Here is a 20,418-nt window from a genome sequence, read left to right as displayed (position 1 = left end):
CGGGCTGCGAAAGCTTTGACAGAAAGTGTGTAATGACAGATCTGCGCCGAAAGTTCAGCGTCCTGGGCTTCCCCTCGTTTCAGAGGAAGCCCTGCCTTTCGTTGCCCAAGCGTTCCTTGCCAAGTCCTCTTAAAGGTCCCAGAGGAAAAATCATGTTTTCGCTTTTTTAAAGAAAAAGGAATGGACCGAAGAGGACTTCGCTACCCGATCGTCCAGGGTCAGGCACAGGCGCAGCTGCGTGCAGGTGGCCCGGCCGGAGCCGCGCCAAGGAAGGGGCAGGGAGGCGGGCGGAAGCGGCGGGATGCCCCCGGAGCCCCGGCAGCGTGAGTCGGCTCGGTTCCCGCAGGAAGGCGCGGCCGGAGGAGCGCGGCGGGCGGCTTCCCTTCCCGGAGCAGTGGAGGGCAGACGCGGCGGCGGCGGCGGCGGAGGCTGCTGCTTCTCCTCGTGCTTCTCGTGCGCCGCCTCCTCCTCCTCCGCCATGGCGCGGCCCTCCTTCTCCCTGGCCGCCTGCGAAGTGATCGGCTTCGACCTGGACCACACGCTGTGCCGCTACCACCTGGTCGAGAGCGCCCGGGTGAGTGAGGGGCAGCCGAGGGGAGACGGCGAGGCGAGCGCCGGGGCAGCCCGAGCGGCGTCCGCTCTTCCCCCGCTGCGCCGCCGCTCCCTCCGCCCGCGTCGCAGCCTCGGCCGGGCGCTCCGCCACCGCCGGCCGAGAGCGGCGCTGCGACGCGGGCGGAGGAGGCGAGGCGGGCCTCCTCGGTCCGCGGCCCTTCTGGCGGGCCTGCTGGCGAAGCAGGGAAACTCCTCCCCCCCGGAGTCCTTTGGCGCCGCATTTCTGCCCAGGGGCAGAGTCAGCCCCTTGAAGTCAGTGGAGCCTCCTTCCGAGCAGACGCGCGCAGGAGTCTTTCCGCGCAGTGCTGCTCATTATTACTCGGAAGGAAGGGCTACGGGGCTCCGTAGAGCTTACTCCCGAGTAGGCAAGCGTTGGGTGGGGAGAGGGCTCGGGAGCTGCTTCACATAGGCATCTGGCTGGCCGCTGTCAGTGCAGGATGCGGGGCTAGAGATGCCCGGATCCAGCGGGGGAATCACTCTTGTGTTTCTTCCAGCCCATGTCCCTGAGGCTGAATACGTCGGGTGCCTTACATTTCTGTGTTTCCAAGTTTTATTCATGTAAGAAATGTATGCACTACGCTTTGAAAATATTTATGACAAAGCCCTTAAACAGATAGGTGTTGGTCTGCCATAGTCAAAATAAAAAAATTCCTTCCAGTAGCACCTTAAAGACCAACTAAGTTAGTTCTTGGTATGAGCTTTCGTGTGCATGCACACTTCTTCAGAGCCCTTAAAGTTGGTTACAGAACAGACTGAAACATTAATCATAATATAACCAGTGCAAGGAAATACATTTGTTTCTTGCTTGGGGAAAACACATTGGTTTTTGTTTTTGTTTTTGTTTCAAAAAACAAGGTAATTTACAAAGCTGCAGACAAAGCTGAACCTCCTCTCCTACTGTGCTTGCTATCCATTATTATTACTATTTTTATGTCCCTCCTTGCTCAAGGTGGCCTACATTGTTTTCCCCACCCCACTACATCCTGTCAGGTAGGTTAGGCAGAGAAACAGTGACTGGTCCAGGATCACCTAGGGAATCAGTGGGGATTTGAACTTCGAAGTCCTAGTCCATTATTCTAACCACTACACCACACACCTCAATCTTCAAATGTCTGTTCCTCCCCTCTTTCCCTTTATCCTCAAGTATTTATATGAAGGTTTGAAACTCTCCCCTGGGAATTTCTGTTGTGGAAGTGCAACTCATTTGACTGGCAAGTATTCAAGAGCACATGTGATATTGGAGCACCTGTGATAAAAGTTGGTGTGGGAAGAACTCTGGTTTCTCCTCATGGGTCCAGCGCAATTACAACAAGCATGAGATCTAGCATTTTTTTATACAACCAGAGCAAAACTTCACCTTCAACTTTTATCCTGGTGTAAAATCTATGGGCATCTTTAATTTATGAAATTGTAACTGGTTTTATGGCAGTTTAATAGCTTCTTCCAGGAGAGTCCTGAGAAGTGAAGTTTGAAGATAGAGAACCCTACCCTCACACTTCTAGATTCCTAGGGCAGGCTTTCTCAACAGGATTGTTCCCAATGGAAGAGAAAGAGAGTGCACATTAGTGACAGAGAGACTGCACGTTTATTGTTCAAACACAAGTTGCAGTATTTACTGAAAATTTTTGCACCTCACTTTTCTAAGAGTTTGCCAAGGTACAAACCATGTAAACATTGCAACTAGTGATGAAGACCATTTCAAGCTCTTTCCATGCACATATTTCAACTACAGTGGTACCTTGGGTTACATACACTTCAGGTTACACACGCTTCAGGTTACACACTCCACTAAGCCAGAAATAGTGCTTCAGGTTAAGAACTTTGCTTCAGGATGAGAACACAAATCGTGCTTCGGCGGTGCGGCGGCAGCAGGAGGCCCCATTAGCTAAAGTGGTGCTTCAGGTTAAGAACAGTTTCAGGTTAAGAACGGACCTCCGGAATGAATTAAGTACTTAACCCGAGGTACCACTGTAGTTTTCTATGGGTGCATTGCTCACATTAAAGAAGTAACTATGAGGCATAAGGAGGGGAAAAAACCTTGAGGTGAGGCTGGATTACATTTCAGAACATTTCACCCTTCATTCTCAAAATGTCACCTTGAGGGTAAAGAAATGTGAGTGTTAAGAATTAATCTAAATGTTAGCCTTTTTATGTGCAGAACATTCTTCTGCAGCTAATAAGGTAAACTTTAAAGTGTGAAGTGACGGAATCTTGGAGTGTCTCAGTATATTTAATTTTATGTAGTGTTACATCTTCCTTTCTCTCTTAATTTGCAGCTTATATATGATAGTTTTGCTCAGTACATGGTAAAAGAGAAAGGTTATGATAAAGAACTGCTGAACGTATCCCATGAAAGCTGGGATTTCTGGTAAGTGATTCTGTTTAAAAATAATAACTATTTCCAGACTTCTTGTCAGCTCATTAATTGCATGCATTAAAAGCACACACAGTGTTGGGAAACCCGTAGATCAGGATCTGAGGAATCCATCATATTCAATCATTGGCAATGCCGGTTGGGGTTTATGAGAGTTAGATTCCAACGATTTCCGGAGGGCCCCACCCCTGCCCTGGGTCCTGGCCTGGCAAGAAGACTTTTCAACATACCCAATTTCTCTTAGGTTGTTTGGAATGATGATAGATTTGCCCATACTTCAGCATGTAATTAATTACTTTGCCAATTTCAGTGCATTTTGATGGAAGCCAAAAACAATGTAGAAAATAATGCAATTGTTTACATAATGTTTGCGGACTGCAAAACAAAAAACCCTGAACAGTTCCTGACTTATGAACATGTGTATTGTGGCAGTTTATGCTCCCATTTCTGACCAAATTCTCCAACTTTTCTACCCATCTCCCTCCATTGCCCTGAGTATCTCTTACTGCCATAAGTTTATTAAGGCTGCTGTCTGTACTCGGTACCATATGTATATATTTGGAATATAAGGTTAAATGTATGCAAGCTTAAATGTATCATCTTTCTCACTCTGCTCCCCACCTCTACCTTATCGGTGATACAAATGTAGCTTTAAAGGCTTGGTGTTGGATATGGAAGATGGCAACTTCCTTAAACTTGCAGAGGATGGAACTGTTTTGAGGTAATATATTGTATTTTATTTTATAAAAACGCTGCACTTAAGCACCTATAATTGTGGATTTTTGTGTGGGGTGGGGAGGAATCTGTTTTCAAAGCACTATCATACTATTCTGTGAACTGATCATAATAATTCTACAATATGAATTGCTTTTACTCATCTAAATCCTACACTTGTTTCCAATAGCCTTCACCTGTCAGAGGAATGTAGCAAAGCAACTCTTCCAGTTAGTTAAGTAAAAATCCAATCAAAATACAGATAAAAGTTAATTAATTCCTTAACGATGTCAAAATTATTGAAGTTGAAAGCAATGTGTAAAATAAAACTATACTATTTATTATTTACACCAGAGGAAGAATTCAGTACCTAGATTTTCAGCTTTTCTTCCCATTCCCTCTTCTTTTGTCAAGTCTCTAAAAATATTAGCAATTTTTGACAGGAACTGACAAATGGAATGATCTGCCTGTCTAATCCAGGTCCAATGAAATCCAAAGATTAGACAAGAGCAAGAAAAATGTCTAAAGAACATAATTTTGTGGCTCAAATTTGGTGTTATAATGTCTATATATATTGCCAAATTTGAGTCCAAAAATTATTAATCTGCTAGTGACTAGTAGACCTCATTGCAGATTTTTTTAGAATCTCCTGTTTGGAAAGAAGAAGAAATATTTCATACAATTAATGCAATGATGTTCCACTAAGTCATACTCAGAGTAGACCTATTGATGTCGGTGAACTTCTGAGCTGTTGAAGTCCAGTGAATTCAGTGGGTCTGCTCTCAGTAAAATTAATGTTGGGTATAACTCCATGCCTTTAATTCTTGGTACATATATATGTTAAACAGGGCAAGCCATGGCACAAAACAAATGACCTCTGAAGAGATCTTAGATACATATGGAAGGAAGGAATGGCGACACTTCAAGACAATGAGTGGAATGGTTTCTCGTTCAGGTACCAGAGAAATATATATTTAACGATGCTTGGGCCTCACTGGCTAATGTATGCAAATTTATGAAGGAATCTGTGACTGGATTTCTTGGTATCTTTAGCCACTGTTCTGCGTTTCTTTCACATCGAGGGAATCCATACGATTAAAGGGTAGCAGGGCTTCTTCACTGGCAGCACCCCCAATGTTGTGGCCTTTTGCCTGGCTCTGCCTTCTTATGTCTTCAACATTGAAAGAAGGTGTGAGGGGCCAGCTTTCATGTGTTTTATGTCAGAAATTTTAATTATATATTATTTTGCTTGCTGTTATTTTGCTGGACTATTGTTGCTGTTTTAAATAATACTGCAAACTGCCCTGGAACCATTGGATGAAGGGTGGGTTTAAAATCCTTTTACTAAACAATACACAAATAAAATTCTTTTATTTTTCTCTGCAGCTAAATATTATGCCTATGACAATTACTTTGATCTGCCTGGGGCACTTCTTTGTGCACGGATTATTGATGGTTTAAACAAAGTAAGTGTTAACAGTGGTGTTTTTTCACCGGACTGTAGACCAGGTTAGCTTAAATGAGAGCATTTTCTCCCTTGTGTTCCTCCTTTTTCTGTTCCTCACCTTGCTTAGGTATTATGTAGTGGGCTTGCTTAACAATTATGCTGCAAGAGGAACTTAATTTCTGTGATGGAATTTTATATACCTGTTCCATTGCAATGAATAAGTTGGACCATGGCAGTCATAGGAGTCACTTCTGTAGATGGCCAAGTAGTGGTCTTGGGGCTAAATTAGACATGATGTTCAACATTCACATATTTAAAATGCAAATAACAGCCTTAGAGATTGGGATTGCAGAAGCTGGAGATGGGAAATCAAACCCTCTTCTTCCCCTGTTGCAGTTCTGATGAAGCACCCACTCCCCCTGCTTTACCCTGCCCCTTACCTATGACAGACAACACTGCTTCCAGGTGGTGAATTGTATAAACCCTCAAATACCATCTTCCTACATGCATTCCAAATTCACACCTGTTTTCTCTGATGGATGACAAATGAATCTTTTGGTTTTCAGTCCTGAGTCTTGAGGCTAGGTTAACCTGTTCTAAGAGCTTTACAGAACGAACAGGCAAACTGCCTTTCATTATCTGCAATGTACATTGTGGTTACTCTCCTTTATTTTACTGAAGGGCATAGGCAAACCACAAGAACCTCTCTCACCCCATGTGCAAACACGCTGACAGAACTCGCCTGAGTTTGTAACTTTAGGGGTTTGCGGCCTAGGAGAGGCCATTCTCTATGGCAACACCTAAGTGGGTTAATTTCCTCCCCCCAGAGGTACATCTGGCATTGTTATTATAAATTACATTTGTCAGTTCCTTTCATCACAGAAGTGAACCAAAGCGAGTTACATTAGAATCAGTTAAAGCGAATACAACCGATAAAAGCCTAAAAGCAAAATCCACAAGAAGAAATTCAATACAAAAGAAACAGTGCAGATTGGGCCCAGAAGGATAGGGCAAGTGAACAGGCAGCAGTTCTTTGGAGAGGAGGAGGGAGGCCTACAGAGAAAGGGGGACCACTGAGGGCACCTTGCCTAAGGGTTCCTCCCCCCCCCAAATTGGAGCCAATACTGGGTGCCCCAACCCCCTGCATCTGTCCCTTGCATCTGTCACTCTGCTCAGTGAAAGGGCACGTCCTGTGCTTTGAAAGCTGGGGTGGAAAAAGTAGGCCTAAGAAGTGGGAAAAGGTGTTCTCTCTTTTACATGCAAGGGTCATGGGGAGAGGGAACCTCAGCCTAGATTTGGCCGGGTTCCTGGTGTTTGGGGCACATGCGGACAGGGATGTGTTTGTTTGTTTGTTTGTTTACTGAGCACTCCAAACCTTGTGACTCTACCTCTGTGTTTAGAAATGTGTTTGTATTACTTTTGGTTGGCATGCAAAGTTTGCTGCCTCCGCAGGCCCATGTTGAAGCACTACTGTATAGCAAAGCTTTTAAGTAATTTTAGGCATGTCACTAAGGAGAACAATTTACTACAACAGCTGAACTGCAAAGAGACAGATTTGTTAAAATGAAGAGCAGAAACCGAAACACTTTCATGCCCCTGTGATGCCTGTGATTAATCTGTTTTGTAAATAACATCAGTCTGCCAGTTTAGTTTCAGATTTTGTGGTAGAAGATTCCCCCCACCCACCCAAAATAGCAACACAGTAAGTGATGCAGAATGATCTGTATATTTCAGTATCGCAAGATTAATTATTGCATTTTTATTCATGATAGGTTGTTAACAGATAAGGAAACAAGACATTGCCTTTCAGTGTGAGTTAAAACCTGAGCTGTGTTGTAACTCCTATCTAAATCCCCATCCATTTCCCTTTCTCAGGCATGGCCTATACACACACAGCAGAATGAGGTGACAGAATAGACTATACAAGTGGTTCTCAAAAATTTCACCCCAAGGCAGATGGAGGCAAAGTTTGGAAGAATCAGCTGGCAGTTACAGAAATAATGTTCTACTGGTGCCTCATCCATCTTTGGAAATTGCTAAATTATTTGCCACCATGTTTTCCTTGTGACAAGGAGTTCCAAAGTTCAGAGGCCCTCAGGCAAAGTACAGCCATTTGCTTTGGAGGTATTGTAACTCAACCAGGGGTGAGGGAATGAAGCAAAAAATCATAGAAGAGAGCATTGCTGCCTGGCCTTTGAACATGGTCTTGTCAAGCTACATTTTTGCTGTTGCTGCAGGTTCCCATTCAAATCACTAATTTATGAAACTCACAGTGATTGTTCTGTTAAAATTTGGAGTGACTTTTAATTGAGGAAGCTCAAAGGATTTCTTGGGTTTTTTTCTTGCTTACAGCATAGTCCTAGGCGAAAGTATGACTTTTGGAAGGATATGGTTGCTGCCATACAGCATAACTATAAGACTTCAGCTTTTAAAGGTAAGCAAATTCATTGTCATGTGATGGGTATTTTTACTACTACTACAACAACTACAACAACAATGCTATTCTTTGTGTATCTGACAGTTCATGGCAGTTAGTAGTCTGAGTGTTGAATATGCCCATTCAGTACCATATATATGGTTAGCTTGACCGAACTATAACCATTACATAGAAGTGCACTAAAAGTCACTTCTGTACTGATAAAAGTCTTCCAAGTTATCAATTCATAGTTAAGTGATGTTAAGTTAGGGTTATACTTGTACTTAGAAGATTTGCATCTAAGAATGGAACAAGATGCTTGGCGACAAAAATGTGTTTCCCAGTTCTGTGTTTGCCTGACATCAATCGGTCAATTCCTTTTTCTCTCTTGCAAATGCCCACCTCATGCCCTCACACAGCACTGGAAATTTCTGTTTCCCTCTGAATGTCTGTTTCCAGCTTAAAACCCAACCAGGGTCAAGCTCACTGCAGAGCAATATATGCAGCAATGTTGTTAAGGGGCTGGAAACACCCAGTGTTTTTAATGCCAGGCCTGTTTGTCAGGTCTGAGTGATGTCTGTTCCAGGAGGCCCTGCAAGAGTTCTTCACCCATGATATTGCATGGAGGCGGGAATGGCTCTTCAAGCATATCATGGTGTAAGATGTACATAATCTGACTGGATGTGTGTGTGAAAAATTTGCCAGAGGTAACTGTCATATATAGCTTCTTCCAGACTTTTAAGTGGACTGTGAACAGGGAGAACAGACATCCCTAGACTACCTGCTTTCTATTTATTACAGGTGTCTCCCACCCCACCCTCATTTCAGAATTCACTTCTCAGGGCAGGTTCCAAAAAAATGTAACAATATTATAAATTATATTCAGAGATTGATGCTGAAGCTTTGCACAGTGCTGACAGGGAGTTGTATCTATATTTCTATACTTAAAACCTGTACGTAGCCTTGTACCTGCGGGCTTATATCTCCACGGCAGATTTTCCTCCTTCCTTTGAAGTTCTGTGGATCTAGGTGATGCCTTAAAAGACTTAGGCCGCATGGTACTGGGATAGTAGTACCTTTGACTTCAAGATTCCCCTTACAGCACTTGCATCCATTGAGATAGCTTGTTTTGCTTTCAGTGCAGCCATGTAGCTGGTAGCTAAAAGCCCCACTCATATTTTTTTAATAGAACAAATTCTCAGGTAAGATTTTTATTTTTTTAAAAAATGTATTTCATGTATAAGTTTTTGTCAGTATAGTCATTTGGGAAAATAACAATGACTTTGCCACAACACCATGATTCCAAGAAACAATTTTAAAAGTACTAAATAATGGCAAGCAAAACAGAAATAGGTTTCACTTTTTTATTAATACAGCTTTTAAAAATCACGTTTGACAAACACAACTAGACATTTTTAGAACAAAGTGTAAAATGCTGGTGTCAAATGAATATAATAAAGACCATTTATTTTTATTTCACACAGACAAAAAAAAACACGTAATCAAGAACTTAGTGTGGGTGAAATATTAACATTAAAAAATGTAACTGGTCTCATGATGGTACAATAAGTGAATAATTATACAAGCACCATAGTGTAAAACTAATACACATAAATAATACTTCCCTATCCACCATCATTTATCATTCTCTCAATGCCATTATGTCTTTAAGGGACAGGAGACTATTTAAAAGCATTTGAATGTATATTTTCTTTTGGAAGAGACTTTTGACACAACCTAACCATGCTTAACTAATTTTATTCAGAATATTCCAGTTAGTCTGTAGCACCTTATATTTAATTTTATCTTATAGAACTTAACACATTGTTAACTAATTAACCAATGCGACAATCTTTATCGTTCCTAATGACTAATTATAGTAGTTTCACATTAGATTTGTGAGTGATAACCGCAGGACTCACATTCATATGAACTTTGTATATGAGCTTGCTGGTGAACTCCTACCCGCAATACACTTCTGTGATAAGCTAGCCTCTGTGATTTCAAAAGAAATAACTTTGTTGCCATAGTGTCTTTCACCTAGGAGTTCAGCCTCTTTTAACTCTTTTAATTATTTTTGAATCTACTTCAAGGGAAAAATAAACTCATTTAAACCAGTATCATTAATCAGATTATTAAAGAGTAAGTAGTGTCAGGATAGAAGCATTAGATCTTTAGAAATGCTTCTTTTCTACACTTCTGTGGATGATAAGACCCCATAGCCTTACAATTTTAAAGATCTACCGTAATCCCGGCAATTACAATTGGGATTTCTCAGTGTTTCGGCAGGTTAAATACATTGTTGAGTATTGCACTGAAATATAATTATAGTTTGTGAACATCACCCTTTAAAATAGGAGTGAGGAACATATGGCCCTCCAAATGTTGTTGGACTACATCTCCTATCATCCCTAACAATTAGCTGGAGTTAATGGGAGTTGGAATCCAGCAACATTCTGGAGAGCCACAGACTCCCAACCCCTTCTTTAAAATGTCTTTTAAAAACAGCACCTAAGATAAACATAAAGTAGCATTTGCCTTTGAAATTTAATTTTGAGTTCACACTTTCTTCAGCTAGTCTCCTCTGGACATCTACAAGTAGAAACACAAATACTAAGACACTATATGTTGGGGGTGGCAGAATGTTATATTTGTGCAAATAAGAAACCTGAGAAGGAGGAGTGAACGTACTCTGAAGAGAACAGGCCGTTCGATTCATTGTTGGGCAGCTGCAACCAGACTTGGTCATTTTCCATGAGCTCAATAACAGCACTACCAGAAGCCTGATCGAGGTAGCCTTTCTTGTACTCATCAAAGGTGTACATGATGGGCGAGCCATTTTTGTACAGGCCTACCCAAACATGTGACCCTTTCACATGCACATGGTAAGCAAAGTAGTAAAGTCCTGGTATCCTGCAAGTGAAGATCCCTGACCTGGGGTCGTAGTGCTGTTGTCTATTGTACAAGATCTTATCAAATCTGATAGGGGCAGCTGATGCAGGGTAAGCTTTGGAAAGAGTGGCAGTGAAAGCTGACACCGGGATGCCAGTTAGACCTTGCACTTCACCAGCTTTCATAACAGGTATTCCGGCCAGGGCCTGGCCTCCTGGGATTACTGCTTCTCCAGGAGGCCCAGGTGGACCTGGAGGACCTGGCAAACCAGGCTGTCCATTGTGGCCTTTGGGGCCTGGTGGTCCTGGGGGTCCCATAGGCCCATCTAAACCCTTTGCAGCAATACCAGCTGGGCCCGGTAATCCTGGTGCACCCGTTTCCCCTTTACTGCCAGGGAATCCTGGAATACCTGGAGGACCAATTGGTCCTTTTGTACCAGGTATTCCTGGCGGTCCTCTAGGGCCTGGTTCACCATTGAATCCTGCCACTCCCTTAGGTCCTGGTGATCCCATTGGGCCAGGTAGGCCAGGTTGCCCAGCAAGCCCTGCATCCCCTTTTGGACCTGGCAAACCTGGTTGTCCTTTTGGGCCAGTAAGTCCTGGCTCCCCTGGGTATCCTGATTTCCCCTGCAGTCCTGGTAGACCCCTCTCCCCTTTAACACCTGGGAATCCTGCTGGACCTGCAGGGCCTCTCTCACCCTTGAGTCCAGGGAGGCCATTTTCACCTGCTGCACCTCTGAGCCCTTGAGGGCCTACATTCCCAGGTGGTCCGAGTGGTCCTGGTTCACCTGGAGCACCAGCTGGTCCTTGTTCTCCCTTTTCTCCTGGGGCACCAGGGAGACCTTCAGGTCCTCTCTGTCCCTTCATCCCGGGCAACCCTGGTTTTCCAAATCCTGGGAGACCAGAAGGCCCAGGAAGGCCAGAGGGACCTGGAAGTCCTTTTGCTCCAGGGATTCCTGGTGTTCCTGGTGGTCCACTTGGTCCAGGTTTTCCTACTCCTGGTTCTCCAGGTTCCCCACGAGAGCCTTGTGGGCCTGGGGTGCCAATTGGGCCTGGGGTGCCTGGAAAACCCCGCTCCCCTTTAATACCTGGCTCACCTGGAAATCCTCTTTGCCCAGGCCTTCCTACCCCTGCTGGTCCTGGAGAACCTGAAGGTCCCTGTGGCCCCGGCAGACCTCTTTCACCTGGGCGACCTGGAGCCCCATACCCGCTCTCACCCTTCTGTCCATTGATACCAGGAATGCCTGGCTCACCTTTTTCTCCTGGGGCACCCCTTAGCCCTTGTGGCCCTGGCAGCCCTTGTTTTCCAGCAACAGATATCCCAGCTGGGCCAGGAATCCCAGGGGCCCCTGGGGGACCTCTTGGCCCTGGGAGACCGGCGGGGCCCATATCTCCTTTTTCACCAGTTAGTCCTCTTTCCCCTGGCCTTCCTTGCAAACCTGGAAGACCTGGCTTTCCAGTAGTTGAAAGTCCTGGGGGTCCTGGGGGTCCCGGTGGCCCTTGAGGTCCTGGGCTTCCATATCCTGGTTTTCCTGGAGCCCCTGCAGGGCCGGGGAGTCCTCTTGGACCGGGAGGGCCTGCCGGACCAGAAGGACCTTGATCGCCCCTTGCCTGGACAACTAAAGCAATAAGAAAAATAATACATTAGTAAGTTCCAGGAATTAAGTGACTCAAGAAATAGCAGTCAGGATAAAAAAAAAAGTATTTAAAAACCTGTAATCACTAATTCAGATTGAATCAGAGATGGTGTTCCTCATAATAACTAGTTTTACCCTCACTGACCTACAATTCCCAGAACCCTTGACAAACTACAGTTCCCAAGATTCTTAGGGGGAAGTCATGTCCATTGAATGTGCTTTAAATGTATGATATGCATCTGCCGGAACCTCACTTTCTACTTCCTCAAGGTCCAGGGTTCATGTTTAGCTGGTGGAGTTGCTACAGGAGTACTGCTTTCCCATATCACCAGAGCAATTTGGGAAGCCCTCAACTGCATGCCACAGGTTGTGTCCATACCAACATTTGGGAAATTGTCTAATGCTAGGTATGGGGAGGACGATAGCATGGAAATCATACTGTATCATTTTCCAGTCTGACAGAATAATGTGAATACTGGGGATGAAGTCTATGGTCATCTTTCAGTTCTGCTTGCTGTCATCTCTCTGACTTGCTGTTCTTTAACACCATTTCCCCCTACAATTTCTGGTTAATATTCCTAGGATTAGTCCAGCCTTCCTCATCCTGGTGCCTTCCAGGAATTATACTTTTAAATGCTTTGTTTTGGCAAATGTGGGTATGCCTAGGTTTGCCACCTGTTCATCATTTTTATGGACTATTCATATTTTGGAAAGTTCTCCCATAATATGTGAAATATGTATTGTGGATGAAGCTTGTTAATAGTTTTTCCCAAGAAACAAAATCTAGAGCAACAAAAGTACATTCGCAGTTTTTAAATAATCCATGTTCCTTTGTTGCCTGATAGGGATGTTTTTGCCCAGAGAAATGTGAGGACAAATGTGAAGAGGAGGGAATGTGTTTTCTAGGAAGAAAGAATTCAGGAAATTAAATGTGTATTTTCTAAGAGACCTTATCCGGTGTAAAGAAAGAAGGCAGGTCCTATACGCCCCATAATGTCAGATTTCTCATGTCCTGCTGAACGGAAAAAACAATAATTTGTAAGGTTATAGGGTGGGAGCCATATCCAATCCAGAACAAATGAATCAAGTAACATGCAAAACAATTCTATGCATGTTTACTCAGACGTAAATCCCAATGTGTTCTATGTAGCTTACTCACAGAAGAAGGAGGCAGAGGATTTAATGTCTATTCATGAAAACTTCAAATATGAAATCTAGCTTTTATAACCTCACAGTTGTGTTTATAGGGTTGCTGCCTACACTGCAGAAAATTGCTTCTAATAATAGATTGAAACTATAGTATTACAAAGGAAAACCTGAGCTTGGCTGACTTTAGTGGGACTATTCCTTAGTAGTTTCAGAACTGCAGCTGCAAAAGCTATGTTTAAGCAACTAGATCAGGACTCCCAAACTGTGGTTCATGAATCGCCAGTGGTCCATGAGCTTTATTCTGGTAGTCTGTTGCATCTGGGGATTTGTGGTTCAAGAAATAGTCATATTTGTATATTACTGTAAATATCTTACTGTATTGCAATTCAATCTGTAATGACAACGTATGCGAAACAAAAGCGGCAATAAAAATAAAATTAAGAATATAACATCTAGCACAGTGCATTACAACGAGAGACAGAAAAGTCATTAAGTGGTTAGCAGTTTCCAAGCGGTCTGTGCGGGGACGGGGGAGGTTTGTGAAACACTGAACTAGATGATTGCATGGTGTTCTAGAAACCAGCAGATGGAGCCAATCAACCATATGTTAACCATAGCAAATCATGTAAAGGGATTTAATTTCTTGCGTAATAACCCTTTTCTATTTCTTCCTCTGGGAGCAGGCAGAATTTTGTGCAGCCATAGGAGATACTCATTAAAACAAAGTATTGTAACGTAAGCACTGTTGTTGTTTTTTTAAAAATAATAAAATAAAACGGATTAAAATAAAATAAAATAAAATGGATTAGAAGTTTTAATTTTTCCATTGCCATAACTTGCATAGTTGCAGATAATAGCAGAGGGTATGGAGCTTAAAACCGAAAACAAATCTTGATTAGCTAATGAAGGTGTCAATTGAAATACTGTGGAACAGGAGAGACCTCCAATCACAAAGTCCAGTACTATGGTGATCACTGGGACCATTAGAAATGCAAATAAGTCTAAGTTTGCAAAAGTTTGTCAGATTAGTTTGTATGAATTATATCAGCTATTATTTATTTGCTGGGAAAGGGGGACAACCTCACAATTAAGATATTGCATTCTCCATGGATAAAAGTGACAAACAAATATGCCCAGGGATATAAATTTGATCAGCTTTGCAAAACTTTGGTGGTTCAGTATTAGGAAGGACAATTTAACCATCAGCATGCATTAGCTATGTAGGATAATGTAGGATTTCCCCCCATACATTTTACATTATTTGGTCACTTCCATGTCAACCCACATCTGAAAACACCCTGTGACATGGGTTTATCTGATAGTTCAAAACACAGAGAGAGTTGAGAATAACCAAGTGTAAGAAAGAAGCATGGCAATGAAGGCAGAAGTAAGCAAGTAAGGAGCCAAGCAGCTCTGTTGGCAAGAGTGAACCTCAAAGAGGCTGTTTGGGATTAAGTAGGTAGGAAGCCAGAAAGCCTGTAAATAGTTTCCCTCTGCAAAGTGCTGAAGTGCATGTGAGGTACCATTAAGGCTAAAATGTTCATTTAATGCTTTCTGGTTTGTGTACAGCAGGGAGCATTGTGGAACAGGTTTAGGATCTATTCAGTCAATATCTGAATACTTTGAGGAATCCAGATTGCCTAAATCTGATCTGTGTGTTTGTAGTCCTATTCTCACAAATGATGCTTAAATTGATAGATTCTCCTAGGGCAGTAAATTGAATGAAAGAGCTTCATTCACTAGAACATACATTTTATTGAATATCTACCAGACTTAAAAACATTATTGGAGACTGGCCACACATTATAGCCACTGTAACAGAAGCTACCCAGGCTCTGATTGACGCTTGAGAAAAGCTCAGAGGCATTTGGCCTGACGTCATGCTGAGAAGGATGAAGTCGCCACTGGCAGAGAGTCTTTAGTTTCTCATTATCCTGTTCAGCTAATTTCCTCTAGCAAATTAGAAAGGAGGGATTTGCTGAGAAATGTGATGGGTGAAAAAGCCCATGGGCTAGCAGACTCAACTTCTGTCTCAGCATCATGTTGGTAAGCACCTCTGACTTTTCCTTGAGGGTCTGTAGTCTACTCTAGAAGCATCTTAAAAATTCTCAGCAGTCAGAGCCTGGTCATTTTTATCTGGTGAATATAGCTCATCTCTTTTGATGATGTCTCTGTGTAGATCCATTAGCTAGAATGTAAAGAGTCTTTCCATTAACTTCAACTTAATTCTTAAATCCTTTAAATATTCAGAGTGAGTAGCTCTCTGCAAACTCAAGGAGTCTTGATTCAGCTATTTATCATTGTGGTATGAGTCCTTACAGAATCAAAAGCAGGACTGCTATCTTTCATGTGTGATGTTCACTGTTCTATAGGGAAGCATAGTGACCCTGAATACCTAAAATGTCATTAAATCCCCCATATGTATAAATGGGGATATTATTACTGAAGTTTCTTCGGATAACAATATCTGAGTATCAGTTACATTATAAAGCTGTCCAATAATAAAACACTCAGTTCTCAAGTTTTTCAGTGTCCCACTTATTTATTTACTGTTAATTAATGCGATTGCTGCAAAGGGTCGACTTTTCCTCCCACTTACTTAATACATTTTGACTGATTAGCTGTGTAATTAAATAGACTCTTTCCATCACATAGCCACTAATATTGTGTGTGTACACATACACATTTAATGCCACAGATAAGAAAATACTGTGCAAAAATAAGCAATATTTAAAGGAAGATAAGCCTTATAAGTATACTTATAAGGAAGTGAATGTTATTCATTTCAGCTGGATATTTTTCCAAGAAAGTGGCACTTCACACATTATCCCAGCAGCAGTACTGCTTGTATCTGTGTCACCAGGTAAGAAGCAGTCAGTCTGGGAGGAGCCACCTTTGAGGCTCTTCTCCATGCCAGAGTTAATCCAGTTTCCTAAAGGTTGATACTGGAGTGGGAGGAGCCACAGGGTAAATCTCCTTCCCTGCAGCTCAGTGGTTCTCATGTGATCCTGGCAGTATGGGAGAAAGCAGTTTCATAGTGCTTTCCATCCCACAAGGGTAATATGAGTCCCAGGCCTACGTTTCTGACACAGATTGATTATATATCCACTTCCCAATCCATGCATGCATAGCAGAACAAGACACTTGCAAAATAAGACATTTGGACATCAAAGTCCATGTGTTGAAACTCTGATGTTCCCTTAAATAAGGTATGAGGAACCTGTGAGCCATCAGATGCTGCTGGACATTGCCGCTATCTTCCTTGTCCATGGGTCATGCTGGCTGGGGCTGAAGGGAGTCTCAGCAATTTCTGGAGGGCCCCAGGTTCCCCATCCCTGCCTAACATAAAATGACTGCCGTTCTAAGAAGCAGAGCATGCATCTGGTGAAGCAACCATAAGTGAGCTTGGAATTACAGTTCAAGAGTTAAGAAAGCAATATTCTGCATCTGTAAAACCTGCCAAAATATTGCTTGAATTCTTTCTCATTCTTGTCTGCAATTTAAGATCTTGATTATTCGGTGTATTGTAGCCAATAGGATTTTTGAATCAAATAAACAAGATTCCTGGGAAGGTGTAGCTATACACCTATGTCTGTTTACGCTGGTTTTATACCACTTTAATTGCCACTGCACACTGCCCCAGCCTACCCACAGAGCCACTTACATGTATGGGTGTAAGCACAAGCAGATCTCACCAAGAAGAACTGAATGAATGAAACTCACAGCTATAAATTTCTAGAACTTCTGTCAAGGTTTAGTAATGATTGACATGGTTAATATTTTGCATGGTGGGATATATCCTGACAACGTATCTAGTATATTTGATAAGGCTGTTCCTACTGGTAGATCTTTTAATTCTAACACTAAGTTCTGTTATTTTTAATACTTGTGTATTTATTGTGTTCTCCCTTGAATCTCTGAATGGTAGCATATAAATGTTTTAAAATATATAAATTTATTCTGCAATATGTATAATCTAGAGTAGCCCTGTTTACAATCTTGCTTCTGGGTATGAGTTGTAGGTTGTAGGTCTCTTAGTCATTCATACTAGCTTTGTATCCATATTGACCTGTGAATGTAAAGCTCAGAAAAACCACATGGTCCAGTCTTCCTAGGGTGAACCAGTTCAAAATTCAAGTGGAAGGTATTAGGTTTGAACATTTTCCTCTTATAAGATAAATCTCATTTCTCATGGAAAGCTAGTATATCTACATCGGAAATTTCTCTCTCTGACATTCTACTTTTTAGTGTATTGCACTGAAAGCATCTTATGCAGAGAGCTTTCATGCATGCTATCCCCCCTGTGTTCACTGAAGTAGTACAGTTCCCAGGACTCTGCTATGTAGAACAACTCTTAAGTTATAAACCAAGTGAACAGCTGTTGCTGTTCCTTAGGCAGCTAGTGCTACAGAGATAATTTTAGTAAATACCTTAAATAAAATCTGTTTACCTTTATTCACAGAACTAATCCTTTTGTACCTGTAAACAACAGTTACAAAATAATAGCTATCTTAATTTACAATATACTGTAATCAACATGTTGAACAAAACTACAGGCTGTCCATATTTTTTAAAAGGAAGCATTACTTACCTTGGCTTTTCACACCGAAAGGTAGGAAAGCAGGCCCTTTTACTGATTCACTAGACTGCACCTTAAAGCGTTCAGGATAATAGACAGTGCTGTAGACAATGTTCACGGAGAGCAGCAGCAGCAGAAAAGATATTTGTAACTTCATATTCCCAAATCCACTCTGTATTGAAGAAAAAGGTACAATATAATTCTTATAACAGAAAACTGAGTTGTAATAAAAACATACCCACAGCATTCTGCTTCAACACTTTTCCAGGCTTGTGGATTCAACGATACACATGTGTTAAAATGACATCATTTAGTTTAAAAAGTTGAATCAGAAGCCATTCTGGGTGTCAGATCTGGTCACATCTTATTGCATTATCAGCCTTCCCTACAGCATGTGGTGTGATCTATAAAAGTGTTTGTGTGTGTGTGAAAATAACATAGCTTCTAGGTACTGAAATATTACATGCCTACAAGCCTTTTAAAATTCCCAGAAGAAGAAACTAGGTCTTCCTGTTTCAGGAGCTGTAGCCATCAGAAGCTTATGCATATGCAACAAGAAGCCTTCTGCAGTAACTGTAACCAGAATACCCTCAAGTGCCATTAATGAGCACCTCTAAACCTCTGTCCCACTTAAATGTATTTGTAAACCAAGCCAGATGGAATTGCAGCATACCGGCATGTTGTAGGATTACAAATGTGCAATAAAGCAGACTTCAGTCTTGCCTCATGTGTCCTGCTGCCACAGGTGTGCAGAGCAGAAGCTGCTGTTCCAAGCATCATCCTGACTTATTTATACTGTTTGTGCCTTCTGACATGAAGTTGCACTCTGTTGTAGCCCCGCCTTCAAACCAGGAAAGTGCTAATTATGGTGGAAAGTTTTCTTGGCCAGGCATGTTGTGTCAGGTTGGACTTTTTTTATTAATATTATTTTAGATGCCATTCCCTGTTCATGAATTTACTTTTATTGTACTGGGACTCAGACAGGTCATCTTGTAAGAAAACACATGAGTTGAAATAGAAAAGGGTAAACTTTTATTTTTCCTATTGAGATTTTCAAAGAAATGGGTAAGCCATGCTAAGACTAGATTTCTTCACTTGGCTATTTTGACAAGCAATCCTACTAAATACATGAGGGCTTACGCCACGTTAGAGATAAGCCAGAACTGATCAAAGTTTATCTAATTCCTTTCCCTACTTTCAAAAACCCATGTACTGCTTTTGAAAAAAACCACCCTCAAATTTAGACTCTTTGAAAGAGAGAGTAAAAGAAAAAGAAAAGTGAACATTGCAAATAATTAGCGAAGTACTAAGCCAAGTGAAGAGGACTGCATTCAATGTAGCACTTAGTCTCTAATTCCATCAGCACAGGGTTTATTTATTGTAGAACAGAATATTCTCCTCCTCTGCTTCCTCCGCACGTTCCCTGAAAGAGTTCTGGGATTCTCCCCCCCCCCAACCCCCAGGAGTAGATTTGGGGATGACACATGGTGTTAGAGTGGGGAAGAGATGGGGGAAGTCCCGTTGTGCTAACAGTAATCCTTGTACTAGCACTTTTATTTTGTTTAATACCACCCAGAATCTCCTGCCAGATGATTCACTGTCTTGAGGATCTCAGCTTTAAGTTGAATGGAGCCAGTTTCTATCTTACCCGGCTGCAAAAAAAAATAAATAAAAAATGCTTCCATTCCTCCCCTCCTTCTGTGCCTGCCTCTGTTTCCTCCATCAGCTTTTGGTTGCAGAAACAACAGCAACAACTATTCTAAATCATGGAAGCCGGGTAAACCTAATGTTTATGTGTGCAACTGCACATAATTGATAGAACATTTCTTTTGAGCATCAGAACTCTGATGTGTTCTGCTTGGAAGCACTGCACCTTCCATTTCAATGGAGGAAGTAGTTTCATGTATGTATTCCATTCCAGGTATGGATTTCCTTTACTGGATGGAACATGTTGTGTGCCAGGAGTTCCTATGAACTTGAAATATGACCTTATTTTAGTTAATGTTCTTTCAGCACACACACAACCTTGTGCTACATGTTTTGGGGGTATGGATGATCCTATATCTTTGCAGTGGGCCTGCATTAGTAGTTCTGGTTCTCTGTAGTTTATTATGAACATTCTTACCCATCTGAATCAGAGATTTGGTTCCCCACTAAATAGTCTGGATACTATTATTGCTACAGGTGATATTTTCCCCTTAGTGCACCTGGTATGCACTAGCTGCCACTTTTGCAAAAAAGTTTACACGTGTGAGCTCAAACTGTGATTTCAGCCCACCAAATATGTGGTTACAGATGTGCAATTGGGGCTACATGCAATGGGGTCTCTGTAGATAGGCCCATGTGCAAACATGACACTCGGTGGATGGCAGGATGGCAGGGGGTCTGTGCTAAATGCAGCATTCACAGTCTGCCATTCATCTGTTACTTGGCATTGGTGTAATTGCAGCTACTGTAGTTACTGGCATGAAGGGTCAGTATGGCAACAAACTGTATCCTAGATCTGCTACTTGTTGCCTATTTACATTACAAAGAAACTGAAATGTTTGGGCTGTTAGCACCAGTACAGTCGTACCTTGGTTCTCGAGCGTTTTGTGAC

General features: G+C 42.1%; 2 protein-coding genes across 2 annotated transcripts in view; one reads left to right on the top strand and one right to left on the bottom strand.

Moving 5' to 3' along the window:
• Positions 1-49: 49 nt before the first annotated feature.
• LOC309529048 (dermatan-sulfate epimerase) overlaps positions 50-20,418 on the top strand; it is a 146,140-nt gene continuing 125,771 nt past the window's right edge. The window contains exons 1-6 of the mRNA XM_082216743.1: positions 50-574; positions 2,889-2,980; positions 3,636-3,707; positions 4,549-4,655; positions 5,087-5,166; positions 7,500-7,581. Of these exons, the coding sequence (XP_082072869.1) occupies positions 302-574; positions 2,889-2,980; positions 3,636-3,707; positions 4,549-4,655; positions 5,087-5,166; positions 7,500-7,581 (706 nt within the window). The 5' untranslated portion in view covers positions 50-301. The remainder of the gene's footprint in view (positions 575-2,888; positions 2,981-3,635; positions 3,708-4,548; positions 4,656-5,086; positions 5,167-7,499; positions 7,582-20,418) is intronic.
• COL10A1 (collagen type X alpha 1 chain) lies at positions 8,953-18,563 on the bottom strand. Its single transcript, XM_082216744.1, has 3 exons — positions 18,493-18,563; positions 17,832-17,991; positions 8,953-12,073 (listed from the first exon to the last, which is right to left on the bottom strand). Exons 1-3 carry the CDS (start codon positions 18,496-18,498, stop codon positions 10,209-10,211), a joined length of 2,031 nt encoding a protein of 676 aa, XP_082072870.1. The 5' UTR covers positions 18,499-18,563; the 3' UTR covers positions 8,953-10,208.

This window comes from Podarcis vaucheri, assembly GCF_965113315.1.
Source record: "Podarcis vaucheri genome assembly, chromosome: 3".
NCBI lineage: Eukaryota > Metazoa > Chordata > Lepidosauria > Squamata > Lacertidae > Podarcis > Podarcis vaucheri.
The sequence above is the reverse complement of the archived record's forward strand: the minus strand, read 5'-3'. Positions and strand labels throughout refer to the sequence as shown.